Consider the following 19,326-nt stretch of genomic DNA (forward strand, 5'->3'; position numbering starts at 1 on the left):
TTAGTTTGTAACATCGCTAAGGTACGAGCACCGCAGCTCGTTAAAACGTCGGAGTGCAGGCTTACGTGATGCACCTGAACGCATCACGAGCAGCTGTCAGCTCCTGTAGTTAAAACCAGACCAACATGGCGCTCTGACAAAAACTCTCTTTTATTACTGAAACAGTTCAGAGAAATGGCTGCTGTGAAGGGCGTGGTCTGTGGTGAGGGGGCGTGGCCTGCCAGCAGGGGGCGTGGCCTGTGGTGTGGGGGCGTGGCCGGCAAGTTCAACCGCTTCCCCTCGGGATATGAACAGTCCTGCCGAAAAAGCTTCTTCTTGGGCAGCTGGCTGACGTCTGCCGAATTTTCTTCTTCTTCTTATGGGTTCAAAAAGGGAGAATGAAGGGACCTTTAAGCCGTCTGGATCTTTATTTGCTTTTAAATTGTGATTGTTCAGACGGGGAGACGGAGGATCTCCTCACACAAGCGTCCAGTCGCTCTGGCGCAGGCGCAGTCGGTGCACACAGGTCGCGCGGTCACAGAATTCTGGCTGCGCGGTCGACCGCAGCGGGTCGGAGCCTAGCACACAGGGTGGATGAGGATTTTGACGTCACACGTACTCTGTGTACACAAAGGTTTCACTTTCCTTTTAAAGCAGAGAACATAAGGCCCGGGGGCCAAAACAGAGCAAGAGGCTCCAATCTGGTCCCACCAAGCAAAATGGTTATATAGGATTTATACAAGTTTTATTTTATAATTTCATTGTATTTTGCACCAGAAAGTTTCATTGAAATTTACTTTATGTTGAGATTGTAATCATTTTCAGTACAAACTGTTTGATTTTGCAAAAATAAAGATAATTTCATTACACATACTGTGACCACAACAAAGAGAAACTACGAAGTGTCAATTTAAAGGTTATTATAGCAATAATTTACCAGTCTGGTCCACTCAAGATGAAACTGGACTGTATGTGGTCCCCGTAGTAAATTAAACCTTATGTAATACTTATTTTGTATACATCTTATATACATGTATATATATATTGTATACATGTTTGTATTGGTTCAGTTATTTGCTTTTAAATAACCATAACATGTTTGGTTTGTTTAATATCAACTGGTCCTACCATTTGTCCTCATGACCCTCTGAAGAGAGGACATCTGTCTTCAGGGGACACTTGCCCTTGGATTGTAGGGCGTCCCTACATCAGAGGTTTTACTGTATTCATCTTTACATGATAATCATACGATCACATCTCTTGAAAAGTGAAGTGAATCGCTCGCATTTCAATATGTCCATTAAAAATAAAACCTCTTAAAGACGACGACTGCCTCAATATGTTATTTGATCAAAAACAACTTCCTTCTTTTCTTCTTTTTCTTTGGTTATTTAAATGTTTTGCATTTGTTCCGTGCACATGTTTGTACTGACCGAGATAAGAAGGAGACAGAACCTCTCATTATAATAAAGTGACTCTTCTCAATAAGACAATTCTCACTTCAACCCATAAGACTGGTTTAGATTCTGTAAAGTCTCTTGAGAAAGACGTTTTTATTCAATTTACAATTAGATGAAAGTGAATAAAGTTTTAAATGCTGAAACAAAGGAGCCAAACGCAGATCTTCATGCGGGGAGAACAAATACTCCCAAAATAACACTTATCTATAATTATCCTTCTATAATTAGCACAACTCTGTTTCCTACAGCAGTTTAAAGGAAAATAAATAAATAGATGAAACATTTACTGAATATAACCATGTGTCTGATAAACGGTTGAAAAGAGGATAACAAATAAAAACTTAAAATGAACGAGTGTTCCTCGTGGCGCCGATAAGAGAAAGCTTTCCCCTCCTGTTTTAGCGTCTGCTCAGAGGGACGGTGTTTATCGTTGTGTTTGTCTTTACTTTAACAAACTCATCCAAACGGGCGGTTCAATGAAGGCGTTTCCTGCATGTCGGTTATCTGAAGTGAACGTCTCGTCAGGCTGAAAGTGAAGCGGTCCAACGTCGGTGTTCCTCCCACTGAATCTGAACGGGGTTAAAAAGAAGCTGCGCACTCAAACTCAAATGTTCCAGATGAATCACAGGGCGCGTCTGATCAGCATAAACTCGTGTATCTGTGTGTTCATGAGCAGCTCATCAGAAAGTGGACAGATTCGAGTTCATCCATCCTCACACACCTTAATAGCTCTTCACTTATTGATGAAGAGTCCTGCTCCATTCTCTCTCCATCCCACAAGAGACTTGACAGGGTTCTCGTTGTTTTCCAGCGGCAGCAGAAACTCCAGAAGGAGCGTCTGATGAACGACTTCTCTGCAGCTCTCAACAACTTCCAGGAGGTTCAGCGGCGAGCCGCGGAGAGCCAGAAGGAGTGTGTGGCTCGAGCTAGAGCCGGATCCAGAGTCCTGGTACTCCGTGTGTGTGTGTGTGTGTGTGTGTGTGTGTGTGTGTGTGTGTGTGTGTGTTAGGGTCAAGGGGACTTTCTGAGTACACATGAGGCTTGTGAATCTCCATCACTGACAACAATTCGATACGCACCTCGATACACAACCAGCGATTCACTGAATCCCCTGACGATACGATGCGATGCGATGCGATGCGATGCGATGCGATGCGATGCGATGCGATGCGATGCGATGCGATACACCCCGTTCCTGATTCGATACCATTTGATATTGATTTGATGGCCCTTCGATAATACACAGTGCGTTACAATGCGATTTGATGCGACACGATGCGATTCAACATGGTGCAAAGAAATTCTACCAAAAATGTAAATAGAGAAGAAGAAGCTGCCGTTCCGTCTGGTACGAGAGGCAGAGGATTCATTCTTTATTCTGATCCTCACAAGCAGCAAACTGAACAAAAAGCTCACATTTTGCTTTAAATCTACTAGAACTATGCTTCACTTCATGCATCTTCTTTTTGGCCTCTTAAAAATCACGACACACTAAACAGGCCTTTTCACAGCGCTGGGGTTTGGAACCAGATTCAACACAAGGAACAGGAATCGGTTTAGTTTTATCACACCGTCGCAGTAAGACAACAACAACAATCACTATCAATGAGTAACTTCAAGTGACACTTTCAGTAGTGCATTGTCCATATTCCTGTCTGCCAGACGGATACTAAACTAACATTTCAATTATAAATAATACAAATAATAATAACCTTTTATAATCATGGTAGCTCTTTCACAACTCTTATTTTACTATTATTTGGCAGCTGCTGTAAACAGACTGACTCTCACTGAGTCACATCCAATGTAAATAACACAGAAAATAAATAAATACAAATAAAATACACTTTCGAAAACAGATTTGTCATTAAATGCCACTCTCACTGCCAACGCCTAACTTGGTAGTTTTTTTCTTGTGGCTTTTTTTTTCCCATTTTTATTTTTTTGAGGAAGATGAGTTGGTCCACATGTTGAGGAAGAAGCAGACTGACTCTGCTGTCATGACCTCACCTGCTGTCCAGGAAACACTTCTTTACAAACCGCCTGCCAAGTTTACCACCTTTCCCGTAAAGAACAAAGTTTTCCGAAACGCCTGATTTTAAGTGTTTTAGTGCGTCGAAGATCTCATCTTCCTGCTTCCTGCTGCTCTCACGGACCTCCACGCTGGGGCACTGGCTTGTGGGAGAAATGTGATGGTGATGGTTCATTCATTGTGCCTCGGAAACACAGGATGGGAATAAATATTTTTTAATAAAATACAAGGTGAAAACATCGATGCAACCATGGATTTTACCGCTGCAGGCAGGCAGTGGCCGATGTATCTCGATTTCACCCGTAAAGTCCACTGATGCACACTGAAGCAATCGATATTCACATCGCACACGTTTATGTCTAGATCCCGATTCATATCGATTAATCTCCACATGCTTAGTACACATGGGTGGATTGTTTGTGCAGCAGGAGAGGGCATCTGGCAGTACATACAGATACATGTAAAAAACACAGCACAGTAAAAAGAGCAGCGGTACAGACATTCACAGGCTCACTGGCAGGATTTAAAAGTGAAGAAATAACTAAAAGAACCACTAAAATGGCAATATAAGAGACCTGTTAAAATATGATAAAAAAGGGACAATAAATAGGAGAATAGCAGGTTAAACTCTGTTAAATAATAATAAGAACCAAAAGTAAAGTGCAGTAAGGCTTGTTTAAAAGAGAAATGGCAGTAACAACAAAGCGTGTCATTTTAAGGTTCCCACAGAGACTTTTGGCCGTCGCAGATGAAAGATTGGATCGTAGGAGAATCTTTAGTAAAATCTGTGTTCGTGGCTCTAATTGGTGGTCGTGACGTCGCACGGTGTGCAAGGCTCAAGGACGACCGCCATCGTGCTCGTAAGCCTGCGATCAGTGCCAGATATTTGTGGTGATTGTAGCTGCTGCTGCGACCTGCGGCCATGTTTGTTTTGTTTACGTGGAGAGTGTTTTGTTGGAAAAGAGGACAACAGTAGATGCGAGTGTGAAATGCTGGTCCAGGGGTGGCCAACCCGAGGCCCGCCAGCCACATGCTGCTCTTTGCCTGTCGGTGCGCGGCTGTTTGATCCAGAATCCTTAAATCATCGGAGTGCACCTCTTCCAGCTATGAATAGTTCTCATGTGAAACTCAGAGTTCGGATTTTCTGAAGTCGTACTCAAACGCATCACTCAGTGCAAAGCAACATGACGAACACCCATCTAACTTACGTTGTCACACAGCCGGAGGGTCTGAGCCGGCTGATCAGAGACTGACACTTGAGTTAAGCGATCCTGCGTTTTGGCCAAATAAGGTGACCGACATAGAGAGTTGACATCATACATGGGCAAAGGAATTCCCAGTCGACGCAGAGCGCAGGAATTCACACATTATTTAATGGTTTCCACTTCCCACAATGGATGGGAACAAATAATAATAATAGTCTGGAAATATTTATATGATTGCACTTGTTCAATGGTTTTTCCCTTGATAATAGTGGACTGAATAGTGTATTTGTATGTTTCCTAGAATCTATGGCCGTGTCTTTGGTCTTGGATATATTAAGCTGTAGGTTTGCATCCTCACACCACTTGACAAAGTCATCAAGGACAGGGCCATGGCTGTTTTCATTTCCCTGAAGCAGGCTCACAAACACAGAGTCATCAGCATATTTCAAAATAAAGTAATCTTTTAAAGGGCTCTGACACATATGAGTATATAGAATAAATAACAATGGTGAGAACACATATCCTTGTGGTGAGCCAGTGGAGGAGCTTTGTCAGATAAAAAAACATTAACTGACCCTCTGGTGTCCTGCTTGTTCAAAATGAAAAAAGTTAGAAAGTTAAGCACAGTGAGTGTGTGTGTGTGTGTCTGTGTGTGTGTGTGTGTGTGTGTGTGTGTGTGTGTGTGTGTGTGTGTGTGTGTGTGTGTGTGTGTGTGTGTGTGTGTGTGTGTGTGTGTGTGTGTGTGTGTGTGTGTGTCCATGTTGGAGGCTGATACAGTTTCATCACTGTCCACAGGGAGACGGAGGAAACGTGACAGAGCAGCTGGTCACCTTTGAAAAGTGAGTTTTAACGTCCTGATTCACCACTGAGGCACAAGAGCCTGAAAGTCTTTAGGGGCGTCATGTCTCGGTTGGTCGAGCGCTCCACTCCCAGTCAGAAGGTTGCAGGAACATGCCGAAGTGTCCTTGGGCAAGACACTGAACCCCAAACTGCTCCCATTGGGGTGACGGCGCCTTGCATGGCTGCAGCCTCCAATGGTTTGTGTGTGAATGGGGGAATGTAAGGCGCCTTGGGGCTGCTCACACGGCCGTAAGGCGCTGCCTTGGGGCTGCTCACACGGCCGTAAGGTGCCCGGGGGCTGCTCACACGGCCGTAAGGCGCCTTGGGGCCGCTCACACTGCCGTAAGGTGCTGCCTTGGGGCTGCTCACACGGCCGTAAGGTGCCTCGGGGTTGCTCACACGGCCGTAAGGCGCTGCCTTGGGGCTGCTCACACGGCCGTAAGGCGCTGCCTTGGGGTTGCTCACACGGCCGTAAGGCGCTGCCTTGGGGCTGCTCACACGGCCGTAAGGTGCCCGGGGGCTGCTCACACGGCCGTAAGGCGCCTTGGGGCCGCTCACACTGCCGTAAGGTGCTGCCTTGGGGCTGCTCACACGGCTGTAAGGTGCCTCGGGGCTGCTCACACGGCCGTAAGGCGCTGCCTTGGGGCTGCTCACACGGCCGTAAGGCGCTGCCTTGGGGCTGCTCACACGGCCGTAAGGCGCTGCCTTGGGGTTGCTCACACGGCCGTAAGGCGCTGCCTTGGGGCCGCTCACACGGCCGTAAGGTGCTGCCTCGGGGTTGCTCACACGGCCGTAAGGTGCCTTGGGGCTGCTCACACGGCCGTAAGGCGCTGCCTTGGGGCCGCTCACACGGCCGTAAGGTGCCACGGGGCCGCTCACACCCCTGTAAGGCGCCTTGGGGCTGCTCACACGGCCGTAAGGCGCTGCCTTGGGGCCGCTCACACGGCCGTAAGGTGCCACGGGGCCGCTCACACCCCTGTAAGGCGCCTTGGGGCTGCTCACACGGCCGTAAGGTGCCTCGGGGTTGCTCACACGGCCGTAAGGCGCTGCCTTGGGGCTGCTCACACGGCCGTAAGGCGCTGCCTTGGGGCCGCTCACACGGCCGTAAGGTGCTGCCTCGGGGCTGCTCACACACCTGTAAGGCGTTCTATTAGTGAAGTCCATTTAACATTATTAAAAACACTGACACACATGTGGCCCAGCTGAACGGGGAGATGATTGTTACCTTTGTGATAGAAGCAGGACATTCGGCCTCCCGATAGAGTTTGATATGCTGATCAGTACTAGACCTGGACCCCAACGCATTCCTTCCCATAATCGCAGTTTACGGAAGCTTTAGCATGTAAACGAGGCTGGCATTGAATGTTTATTGTTGCAGCTGTTATTTCATTGCATAACGCCTTAAAATGAGAACAACACTGAGAACAGATGGTAAGGAATAAGATTATATGAATAAAGAAAAGGTCATGTGATCTACTGGCATGAGAACAAGGCTTTGGAAAAATAAACTACCAGAATGCTTTGGAACTTTAACTTATTTACACTCTCATGTTCTAACAAGATTAATTAGTCTTTATCATTTTAGATTGTTTATACACCAGTAATTTGGATTTTTAAGCATCTTTTTTGTGGCACATTTAAAAAAATAAACACAGGATACTCAAATCAGGTCATTTTGTGAGTTTTCCCAAAATAATGAAAAAGCAATTGGTTTACTTGATGGAAAACGTGCAGAGTGGACGTGAACCAGAGTTATTTAAGGTACGAAATCAAAATATAGAATGTAGGAGCAAGTTCATTGCCTAAATCAACAAGTGTATATATATTCTGTAACAGTAACTGTACGCAGTTACTACCAGTCACATCAAAAGTATTCTCATTAGTAACGTTGATATTCAGTTGATTGTTCTTCTTTAGCTCCTAGTATTGTTTCCCTTATGTCTTATCTGAAGATTGCAGTACAAGTAGTGACGCTGTTATGGACAGGATTTCGCTGGGCTCCTGGTCTAATATTGTTTGTATGTCCTAAACTACAATTGTGCCACGTTTAGTGCTTTTATCACAAAGTGAACAATCATCAACTTTTCCCCACCATTCTACCAGACTACTGCAGCTATTTGTATTTAATTAATCTTCCCTTTGGAAACATCTACATTTTCAGACAAACAATAACGGATATAAAAATCACAATGTGGCAATTGTTTCCTAAACAATGTGAACATGAAGTAGATTTTCTTTTATTGTTACTATTTATATAAGTTATTGAAATGCAGATCATAAGATATGAATTTACATTGTTGGCATATTAAGTAGTGACTTATACTTGTGAAAGCGCTGAAAGAGATTACATGGTGTAACTGACATACTTAAAGCACGTTCTGAAAAGTACAATTCCCACAAAGTACTAATGAAGTACAGTAATGAATCAAATCAGTAGAGAACAAAACAGCTTTGTGTTTGTTTTGGCTGCAGAATTATGGAGCTTTGACAGTTTTACATGAAGAGTGACGGAGGACATTTTAGTGTGAAGGACACAGGAAGAGTGTTTCTTTTTTACGTCCGGCAAAGACGTCATAAAATCATCAGCCTATATATATCCAATTGTCTTTTAGTAAGATTACGTCAAAACCACTGCACAAACTTTGACCAGTTTTTCACCACAGATAGATATTAGACTATGGAGGATTTCAGGGCATATTGGAGGTGATCCAGATCCTGGATCAGGATTTCATTTCATTTGCTTTTAAGGATGTTGTCAAAACTACATGTCAAATTCTGGCGGTAGTCATGAATGTCTAATTGCTCTTGTTTTATTTATGTGTAACAGATAAAACATTGTGTAAATCAGTGGTAATGTGTTGAAATGGAGTGTAAAACAACTCACAGCTTCCAGGCAGTGAAATTGTTTTACATAATTGTACAGAAGAAGACTGGAGTCAAAAAAAACAATGATGTGTCCTCAAGGAAATTTTCATTCTATCTGTCCTACAACTCTTTCCTCCTGTATTCTGATATAAAAATCCATATTCAAAGAAAAGCATCTGAACCCTGAGAAATAAAATTAATCTGAGATAAATGTAAATTATGTACCAAATGTAAATTGTGATGAAAAAGAAAAGTGTAACTGCGGTGAAGAGTGCCCCCTTGTGGACACTGCGTGTCTGTGCAGGGAGGATGAGTGGGGTCAGGTCCAGACTGTGGAGCCGTCCACCACCGAGGAGGACCTGGAGGTCATCCGGGAGAGAGAGACCAACATCCGACAGCTGGAGGTACCTGCCGCTTCACACACCTTGGCGCCTCGCCAGGCTGCGTCCTGAGACTCACCAGGACCGCTTGCTTTCAGGACAACATCATGGACGTCAACCAGATCTTCAAAGACCTGGCCGTGATGATCCACGACCAGGGAGAGATGATCGGTGGGTGCAGGCACACTGGTGGTGGCTGATTCTTCAGGAATGGAGCTTTGCTGTCACTGACCTGCCTTCATGTCATGAGCAGACAGCATCGAGGCCAATGTGGAGAGCGCAGAGGTTCATGTGGACCGAGGAGCGGTGCAGCTGCAGAAGGCTGCGTACTATCAGGTGAGGAACCAGCCGACTCACGCAGAAGATGTTCCAACCACATTGTTTTCTAGTGGAAATCTGATTTAGATGTAGACGCAGAGCAGGGGGTCGATCTCCTGTCTGTCAAACCGGATCATAACAATTGTTTGTTTGTTTCTGTGCAAAAGGATCCATGAAGAAGGTTGAAGGTTATAGGGAACAACGAGAGCATTTCAATTAAATATGAACCCAAGTCAAGATGTTTTACAAAGGGTTTGTTACGGTGCGACTTCAGAGGCTCAGGTGTGGATAAACCAGTCAGGTACTCTGCCAGGAGTTTATTATACAAAATAGGAGTTGAAAAGGAATTAAACTGAAAGTGAAAGTCTGAAGGCCTCTTCATCCTCCATAAGAACAAGACGAACGTTCGGCAGTGCAGGTCCTGCCGAACAAAATGACGTCATTTCCTTCCTCCAGCTCCCTCTGGCCGAAGGAATTTGTTTCGGCTGTGCCAACTGCCCTGTCCGAACTGTGTAGGAGCCGCACTGCCGAAACTTCTGCACTGCCGTGTGCTGCGCATGCGTTCCAGTTCCAGTTCGCTCATGACTATCAGTGATATTTTAATCATATTTAGCTTTTAACATCGCTACTGTACGAGTGCCGCAGCGCGTTAAAATGTCGGAGTGCAGGCTTTTACATGATGCACCTGAACGCATCACGAACAGCTGTCAGCTCCTGTAGTTAAAACCGGACCAACATGGCGCTCGGACAAAAACTTTTTTTTATTACTGAAACAGTTCAGAGAAATGTATTTCTGAAAGCACTGGAGGCCAGAAATAAACTGTGCAGTTGAAAATTTTAAACGCCGCATCACAGACGTGTGGCTGCTGTGAGGGGGCGTGGCCTCCAACTTCGGCAGCTTCTTATCGGAGTATGAACAGTCCTGCCGAAAAAGCTTTTTTTTTCAGGAGCTGGCTGACGTCACTGCCGAATTTTCTTCTTGTTCTTATGGGTTCAAAAAGGGAGGATGCAGGGGCCTTTAGTCCAAGAACAAGGTTGATGTTCCTCCAAGCAGAAAAGCAGGAGCGGATTTCAGAGCTTGAGTTTCCACCGGGCTCCGGTGGTAGACGGTCGAGACAGGTGAGTCTTTCGCAGGGAGGCAGAAAGGAGAAGAGCCGAGCAGCAAACCAACTGAGCAGACACATACGCAGCGAGACGAGCTCTGAGAGGGTTTAGGATCCGGCGCCGGGTGGAGTCGAGTTCCCGTTTAAGTCGTGCAGGTGATCAGGAGAGACGAGCTCCACCCGGTCGTCGCAGCTGAAGTGAATCAGGTCATTAACCTCCCAGCATCTCCACTCCCTCAAACAGCCTGGAACAAAAGGGGAGGAGAGACAGGAGAGGGGAGAGCTCAGCAGCGCCCCCATGAGGCCTCTGAGGAGTGGGGCATGACAGGGTTAGCTTTACCCTGATGATGATGTGTTGTTACAGTGCACATCACACACTATACATCATCCTCCAGAGGTCTGTACTACTACGCTCGCTCACTTCTCACCAGGATAAATCACCACGGCAACTGAGGCTGAAAGTCTAACCTGCTCCGGAGCAGGATAAGTTCTCCTCTCCGCCTCCTGACCAATCAGATCTCTTGGATAAGGACCTGCCCATTCTTAAATGATGGTGATTGGTGCTCAGGTTCAGCTTCAGCACCTTTTTCACATAATAGAATAAATCCTGGTCTCTGAGGCTTTGGAGGATGAACAGCAGCAGTGTTGCTTTTATCCTGGAGGATGTGTTTTAATCCTTCATAATCTCAGAGATTAACTGCTCCTTTAGTAATCTGTAAACTACACTGCAGAGTTTCTCCATGTGTGTGATTGGTCAGACACTGCAAACTCCGCCCCTTTCATGTGAACGTGCACACGTAGGTCTGGGTTGAACTAGTGAGTTGATAACCTGCTTGGTAGAACGGTGATCAGGATCAAACGTGTCTGGATCAGTTAACCCAGGAACCAGAGAGATCCTGGATCTGTTGATCAGGGTTCAGTACAGGCCTCTGGTGCAAAATACAATGAAAACACCACCAAGGTCTTTATTTGTTTAACTGAAGAATTCCAGGGGGCGTCTCTAAATGAACATCCTGTGGCCCGTTGTGGCTCCCGGAGCGGATGTTTGAGCCCCCTGGTACCGAGGATGGATGTGCTGCTGCCTTGTGACCAAACTAAAATGATTACAATCCTTTTCAGTGCAGACTAATGAAGCAGCTGAGCTGTTTGAGCCGTCTGTAGCAGCAGTGGTGTCAAACATGAAGCCCGTGGGCCTGAAAAGGGTTGAACTGCAGTTCAAAATGTATCCTCCAGGGGTCAGTGTTGGTAAGAATAAAACACACCGACCTTTATCGTACGTCTTTCTAGGACGTGGTGGGCGGCCACGTTAAGGCTCTCCGGGGAGCTGATGGGGGTCAAGGGTCATGCTCAGGGAGCCATAGTGGTCACCTGTTCACGGTCGGGATCGGACCTGCAAACCTCCCATCCCAAGTCCGCCTCTCTGGCCGCTCCGTCACCAGCTCACTTATTATATCGTTCCTTTATATACTCTCTTTAAGCTCAGTAATCTGACGAGACTGGTTCTTCATGTCCAAATCCAACTCTTTACGTCTTTGTTACTCATTTAGGTTCAAACACGTTGTGCGTATGAGTTCATGAAAACATGCTCAAGAAGTTTAGAGAAGAGACAGTTTGCTGATCCCAGATGTTTGTAGAAAATGTGTTAGAAATCAACATATATTTGGAGTGAAGGAAGGAAAACAGTTCAGTTTACTGGTCTGACTCTGTGCAGATGGAATTTCCCCCCTGAACTAAAATGAGTTCGATTCCCCTCATGTGGAATAAAGTGAATCATCTCAGCATCAAGCTTCCCTCGTCTGTCTGCAGCAGCAGGTCCCTGCAGGACAGAATGACGTTTGACAAGCACTGACGCTTGCTGCCCTCATGAGTTGTGATGTGGTGACATTTTGGTGTGCAGAGGAAGTCTCGGAAGAGGATCTGCCTGCTGGCCATGGTGGCGTCGCTGGTGCTCGCCATCTTCATCATCATCATCTGGCAGGCCATCAAATGAGAGGGGACGCTCCGCGCAGAGATACCGCAGTGTGTGTGTGTGTGTGTGTGTGTGTGTGTGTGTGTGTGTGTGTGTGTGTGTGTGTGTGTGTGTGTGTGTGTGTGTGCATGTGTGTGTGTCATAATAAAATTCATGTTATGTTTTGATGGCGTCACTGTATTCTCATGGCTGCTATCTAAAACAGATCAGTCCGCTACAACAGTGAAGACAGATACTACAAACCATATATAGTATATATATCTATATATATATTTATCACTATCAAACCAGGTGTTGTAGTGTGATGAAGTGAAGGCGCCAGTGATTTTGGTGACACTGCAGTGAATACCAGTCACGTTATTAGGTATTTCTGTGGTATTTCCGTCTTCTCTTTTGCGGCGAGTTGTAATTTGCAGACGGTCCCTGGACACTGTCACACTGCTCCGATAGAAGAGTGTTAGTTCTGCTCCAAAGACGACTACTTCTGACAAGAATGAACTCGTAGCGTATTGCCTCGCTCACACTGACGGGAAAGAGGCCTCATGTGTGTGTTGGTGACGTTTCATTAAAGACTCCGGTCACGGTGCGGCGCTCAGAGTGATGCGTTTAGATACGAGCAGAGAAAATCCGGACTCTGAGAACTGTTTATAGTTGTGAGAGCCGCACTCCGATAGTCCCAGTTAACTGATGGAAGAGCCGGACAGTGACAGGCGAAGAGCCGCTGATCTAAAACAAGACACTGGACTTCAAGTTTACTCAAAAATGCCTCATCAAACTCAGACATGGCTCCTCTGTATGAACAAAGAATTCAGATGTACAACACGGCGTTCTCTAAAAGTTCTCAGATGTTCAACATGTTTCCTTATGTAAAATAATCAGTTAAACAATCTGGTGAAAAAATAAGCGTTAAACTTCTGTAATCTGCAGTTAATCTTGCCGTTACTTCGTCTCGCCTGTATTTACAACTTCCTCTTTTCTTGAATGTTTCAAAAGTAGCCTATAAAAATAAAAGTCTTTCCACTGTTTGGGGATCTTATTTGTTTGCCATAAATTCTCCAGCAGAGTGAGATTGCATTAGACAGGATATTAAAGTAGCTGCACATCACGTTAAAACCGGTTAAAGTTAGGATCAGGTTAAAGTGTGTCTTCGGTAAAAAGCAGTCACTGGCGAGTCGGGTAGTTGTGTTTGCTGACTCAGCAGAATATTCACTCGCATGGTTTCAAACACGTGACCAACCTGCCGTGAGGTAAGAGTTCTAACCACATCCAGTCCACTTCTCCTGAACACCAGGCGACACACAGTCAGCCCACATGAAGCAGGTTTAATTTGGAAGGGAGTGGGTTAATGTTCAGGTTCATCTGCTTGTGTCATCAGAGGGCGACGTGACGTCACTGACATCACTGACGTCACTGACGCCACTGACATCACTGACATCACTGATGCCACTGACATCACTGACGTCACTGACATCACTGAAGCCACTGACATCACTGACGCCACTGACATCACTGAAGCCACTGACGCCACTGACATCACTGAAGCCACTGACACCACTGACATCACTGACACCACTGACATCACTGACATCACTGACATCATCCCTCGATTGATCCCAAATAATCAGATTGATTGTCATTTTAAAACCTTTAGACTGAAAATGCCTTTTGGATAAGTTTTGATTATTTTTAGTCAGTAAAGATGCTATTTGAATTCATTATTATATAATTTTAAAAAAGCACACATTTCCAGAATTTAAAGTAGAAAACTACTAAAGACCAACAATTTATTATATTATGTGTAAAACAAAACTCAGTAGAGCACTTTTGTCCATATTTAAAACATCTTGACGAGAGCAGAGGTCACAAGTTTAAATCATTTTAATAATCTCACCTGTAAGAAATGGAACAGAAGTGACCATTGATATTTACTTTGCAGTGACTATTGTTGAGTACATACTTTATTTAATTGAAGTTGACAGTTCTGCTCTTTGGGTCAAACTTCCTGCTGCTTTGCACACGTGCTTTCTTCTCTCCGCCGTCTGCTCTGGAATAGAACATCTAAGATCAGAGAGATTTCTCATTGAGAGGTAGAACCTGCTGCTTTATTTCTCTCCATGTTAACAAAGAGGTCTCTAAAAACATTGACAAGATGTTATTCAACTTCATGAGGAGAAACAGAAAACATTAAAAAGAAAGAAACTGTGATGAACTCATATGATAAGGATGGACAAGACTTTTCCTCTTCAACTAATACCTTCAAAATAAATTGGCTAAAACAATTAATCAAGAACCTTCTTCAATTTGGAATTTCATTACAAAATGTGTTTTCTCTAAGTTGGGTGGCCTAAATCTTCTTTTATTTTGTAATTATAATGTTGAAGAAGTCCCCTGGAATCTATCCAGTCACCATAAACAGAAGTTTCTCTCTTGGTCACTGATTTACAAACATCATTTCTCGCTGCATCGTTACTACATATTGAATAATAAAAACTTCTTACATAGAAACAAATCCTTATTTTACCCCGACTGGTTTACTCTTGACATACTTCTGGTTCATCAGCTGTTTAACTCCGATGGATCAATAATGACTTATCAAGAGTTTATTTCAAAATATAGTATAACAATTCCAACAAACTAGTATAATATTGTTATAAACGCTCTCCCTGCTGGAGTAATTATGTTATTTCAGAGTACAGCAGGACAAACCCCAACACTTACCAACTCATCCAACTAAACTAGAAACTGGTCTAATGTGTTTCTCGTTAACGTGTAATAGTAACTGCAGAAAACGCTCATTATTTCAAAAAGATGTTGTATGAACTCCATACATGGTAGCTATATATATATATATAGCTCATATATATATAATGAGCTATATATATATATATAGCTCATTGGAACAACTTTATTAGTGACCTTGACAGGAAAAAGATTTGGAATTTGCCAGCGAGATATTTGATAAATAATAAAATAAAAGAAGTATCTTTTAAAATGATCCACAGATTTTACCCTTCACGTGTTTTCTTGCAACGATTCAAAAAAGACATCGATATAAATTGCTCTTTCTGTAAAGAACTCCATGAAAGTATATTTCACCTGTTTTGGCCTTGCCCCTTTCCTAACGAGATATTTGCATCTTGATCTCGGCCTGTATAGAACCACATTCTCTCTCTCTGCTTTCAACATACATAATTAATCTTATACTTTTAGCTAATATTCACAAATGTCAACTCTGCGGCTTCTCTTTCTCCCCTGTGCTGGGGTCCCTCTGCACAGGGTGGGGGCGGGCCGGATGGTACGGTAAGGCAAGGCGCGCTCACACCCAACTCTGTTGCCGGGCCCACCACAGAGAGTGCGGGGAAATGTAGGCGCAGTTGTGAACGACATGTAAGGACGCATGTATGGAACGTCATTACGCAGCCAAAGGCCCTATTCACCATGACGTAGCGGAATCCCGCCGCGGTGCATTGTGGGATACGATGTGGTATACGTCTTGCCAGTCACTGCCTTGCAAACAAATCCGCGCTCTGGTACAGTCCTTGCTATTATCGGTTTCCTGAGGAATGCCTGTTAGTGGTTGTGTTCCACACTGTTTAACAAACTCACAGGATTATCTTTTATTGAGTTTTTATTCGTTTCCATAAACCGATCCTGTAGTCTGGAGGAAGTTCGTGTGTAACGCCCACCTGGGTATTACACACTAACTACACAGTGAGTATGCTCACTGCACTTTCTCAACGGAAGGAGGACGTATGACAACAACGTCCCGAGAATGTTCCCGTGGTCAGAAGAGTGGAAAGCAGTGGTGGACCCGTGTAACCACAGTGTGACACAGTGGCTTGACAGTAGTTTGACAGTAGTTTGACAGTAGTTTGACAGTAGTTTGACATATGACGAGCCTCCCAGACTCCTGAAGTGTGACCCCACCCGCTTTGAGCTCGCCTGCATCAAAGGCTCGTTGACCAGAACATCACGACGTGCTCTGCAGGTGAGGACACACACACACACACACACACACACACACACACACACACACACACACACACACACACACACACACACACACACACACACACACACACACACACACACACACACACACACACCTGTGGAGATTAATCATGTAAAACAGATATGTTTCATATATCAAAGCAGTGCCTTATGGACTGCCGTCGACGTGTGCTTCCAAACGTTGGTTGAACAGAGACTGCCATCTAGTGGCTGCAAGGAATAAATACATCAATGGAGGAGCAGTTCAAAGGGTTTTATTTCATACATATTGATCAAAGCTCCTTTTGAAAATATGTACTGTAAATTCTCAGCAAGTTTGAGGCATTACTTGCGAACAACACAACTACATAGCAAACCACTGCCTTTAACCACAATTAGTTTTTTAATATAAATTATATAATATGATATTTTCCTGAAAGGCTGCATGTTTGCAGCTGACGAAGCCAGTTTTGATGATGACTTTGACTTCCTCTCATCATTTCAATGTATAAAAAAGAACAAATTAAGATCCTCCGTCAGCTGCAAAACTGTAAGTTTGACTACAGTGACAATGATTGCCCAGCACTTTTCCCTTTTGGTAAAAAAAAAAAAAAAGGTTAAAATTTACTGCAAAGAAATGGTGGATAAATTTAACGATAAAGTTTTGGATAAGATTTGAGGAAACTAGAGAAGATGTTTGATAAACCCAATAAAAAAGATTGAACAAAAAAGCTAAATAGTGTTTTCATTACTGTGAACTGTTTTCTTTCTCTCATGAATAGCTGCTGTTGATACTGACAGGACAAACAAGGAGAAAAGTTAACACACACACACACACACACACACACACACACACACACACACACACACACACACACACACACACACACACACACACACACACACACACACACACACACACACACACACACACAGCAAAAATCTCTACTCTAGGTTTTTTTCTCTACTTTTTTTATTACAATGATTCAGTAGCAAATTTCACAATTCACATTCTTTGGTATGAAGTCTTTCTAATATATATATATATATATATATATATATATATATATATATATATATATATAGACAGTGCTGTATATAGACAGTGCTGTAAAAAGTAGTTGAAAGTCATACTTGAGTAAAAGTACAAATACTTTGCTTGAAATCTACTTAGGTAAAAGTAAAAGTTGGCCATAAAATAATCACTTGAGTAAAAGTCTTAAAGTCATATGAAACATACTTAAGTATCAAAAATAAAAGTACAAAGAGACAAAACAGCCAGAAATATATTTTTCTCAATATGGGCCACAGATAGTACAGTGGAAACTATTTTTTAAAAATGAACATAAACTGCACCCACCATGTTTACAAAGAAAAAATATATTTGTACATATACAGTATAGGCTGCACACACACAAACACTGAGGGTTCTATCTCTGGTCATAAAGTATTTGCTGATTGTGATTGTGAGAAGAGATTTTCCTTTGAGGACGAAGCTCAGGAACGGAGCGCAGAGTTACGTGATGCACCTGAACGCATCACCCATGTTTCGTGTTCATGAATCTCGTTTACCAGTAAAAATAAATGATCCTCCTTGTTTCAGCCGCTGGATTCAAACGGTGTGAAAAAAGCAGCGGCTGACAGTCCGGACATTCCGAAAAATTCCGATATGCGCCGTACGCTATAAAAAAGTCCCACTGAGGGGTGAAAATGAAAAGTGCCAGTACCATGAGGAGAGAATTATATTCACATTTTATTTTGTAATGAGTAACGACGGTGTCCAGTATAAATGTAGCGGAGTAAAAGTATCATTTTTTTCTTCTTAATGTCGCGAAGTAAAAGTGAAAGTCGCAATAAATATTAAAACTCAAGTATAGATACTCCCAAAAACTACTTAAGTATCGTAACAAAGTATTTTTACTTCGTTTCTTTACACCACTGGATATAGATATATATTTATAGATATATAGATATAGGTATAGATATTCCATAGACAGATATATATAGATATATATATATATGTAGTTTTCCTGCCGCTGTGCTACAGTATATTTCCCCCAGGGAGAGAGATGTTGTTTACAAGAAGGATTTATTGGATGGAGGACAGGTCTTCTTCTTCTTCTTCTTCTTCTTCTTCTTCTTCTTCTTCTTCTTCTTCTTCTTCTTCTTCTTCTTCTTCTTCTTCTTCTTCTTCTTCTTCTTCTTCTTCTTCTTCTTCTTCTTCTTCAGCCATCTGCTGGTTCTGGCTAGCTATACTATTCCCACTGCACTTGGACGGAGGACAGTCGGATGATAGGCGTCGTTAAAATGAGGCGTTGCCATGGTAACAGCTGTCTATCTGATGTCACAAATCCAGAAATAATTAGAAGTTTCTCACGTCTTTTCCAGACTTCAGAAGGTCGACACATGTTTTTGAGAGTTGCTCCAGCAAAACAAAGAACCTTTGGGAGAGTTAAAGCACAACACATTCAGTAAGTACTGATAGAAGTGGTTTACACTGAGCAGGATATAAAATAATTACACCCAAATGACACAAGTGGCTCTTTTTACCCATATTTGATCATTATTAGCTGATATATCTGTGATACCATGGATACAACCGAGGAATGGGCCAAAAACCTCAAACTCACGAAACATTTATCCAGAAAACAAACAGAATATCACAGTCTAATCTGTACTTGGTTTTAGAATCTTCTCCTGTAACTTATGTTCAGCCGGCATGAAGTAAGCTTCACCTTGGCTCATATATTAAATATGTCTTCAGTTTTACATGACTTAGATTCTAAGTCTAAGTTATTCTAAGTTATCTTCTAAGTCTTAGAAGATAAGACACTGGTCCCGCTGTAATAAGCTCAGCTTGTTGTTTCTCTGTGTGACAGGGGTCAACACATCTGTCATCTCCACACAGTCAGCATATTACAACCAAACCAATCAGGCTGCAGTGATGGATCCAGACGTCGACTTTGATTATCCACTGGAGGCTCTGGTGAATCACCTGTTGGAAGCAGAAAACCCTCCAGCTCTATCCAGAGCTGTGTCAGTTCTTCCGTCCAACCACAGTCAAACACGACAAGATGGTGGGGGGATGAGCCCAGGAGCAGCTCCTCCGGTACTGCAGGTGTTAAGTCCTGTGATGGCTGCTTCAAACAGCGGGCAGGCAGCTCAGCACAATGAGGCAGGGACAA

General features: G+C 43.4%; 1 protein-coding gene across 2 annotated transcripts in view; it reads left to right on the plus strand.

Annotated features, from left to right (window-relative positions):
• The window catches only part of stx12l (syntaxin 12, like), a 19,407-nt gene extending 6,234 nt beyond the window's left edge, over window positions 1-13,173 (plus strand). Inside the window, exons 5-10 of one of the 2 annotated variants that reach the window (XM_080470778.1) lie at window positions 2,251-2,388; window positions 5,472-5,515; window positions 8,686-8,785; window positions 8,860-8,932; window positions 9,015-9,097; window positions 12,080-12,323. In XM_080470778.1, coding sequence (XP_080326904.1) covers window positions 2,251-2,388; window positions 5,472-5,515; window positions 8,686-8,785; window positions 8,860-8,932; window positions 9,015-9,097; window positions 12,080-12,172 — 531 coding nt within the window. In that variant the 3' untranslated portion in view covers window positions 12,173-12,323. Of the gene's footprint in view, window positions 1-2,250; window positions 2,389-5,471; window positions 5,516-8,685; window positions 8,786-8,859; window positions 8,933-9,014; window positions 9,098-12,079 lie in introns of both variants that reach the window. The other variant, XM_080470777.1, reaches the window with a different exon arrangement.
• Window positions 13,174-19,326: the final 6,153 nt, after the last annotated feature.

The sequence above is a fragment of the Lipophrys pholis genome, assembly GCF_963383615.2.
Source record: "Lipophrys pholis genome assembly, chromosome: 9".
NCBI lineage: Eukaryota > Metazoa > Chordata > Actinopteri > Blenniiformes > Blenniidae > Lipophrys > Lipophrys pholis.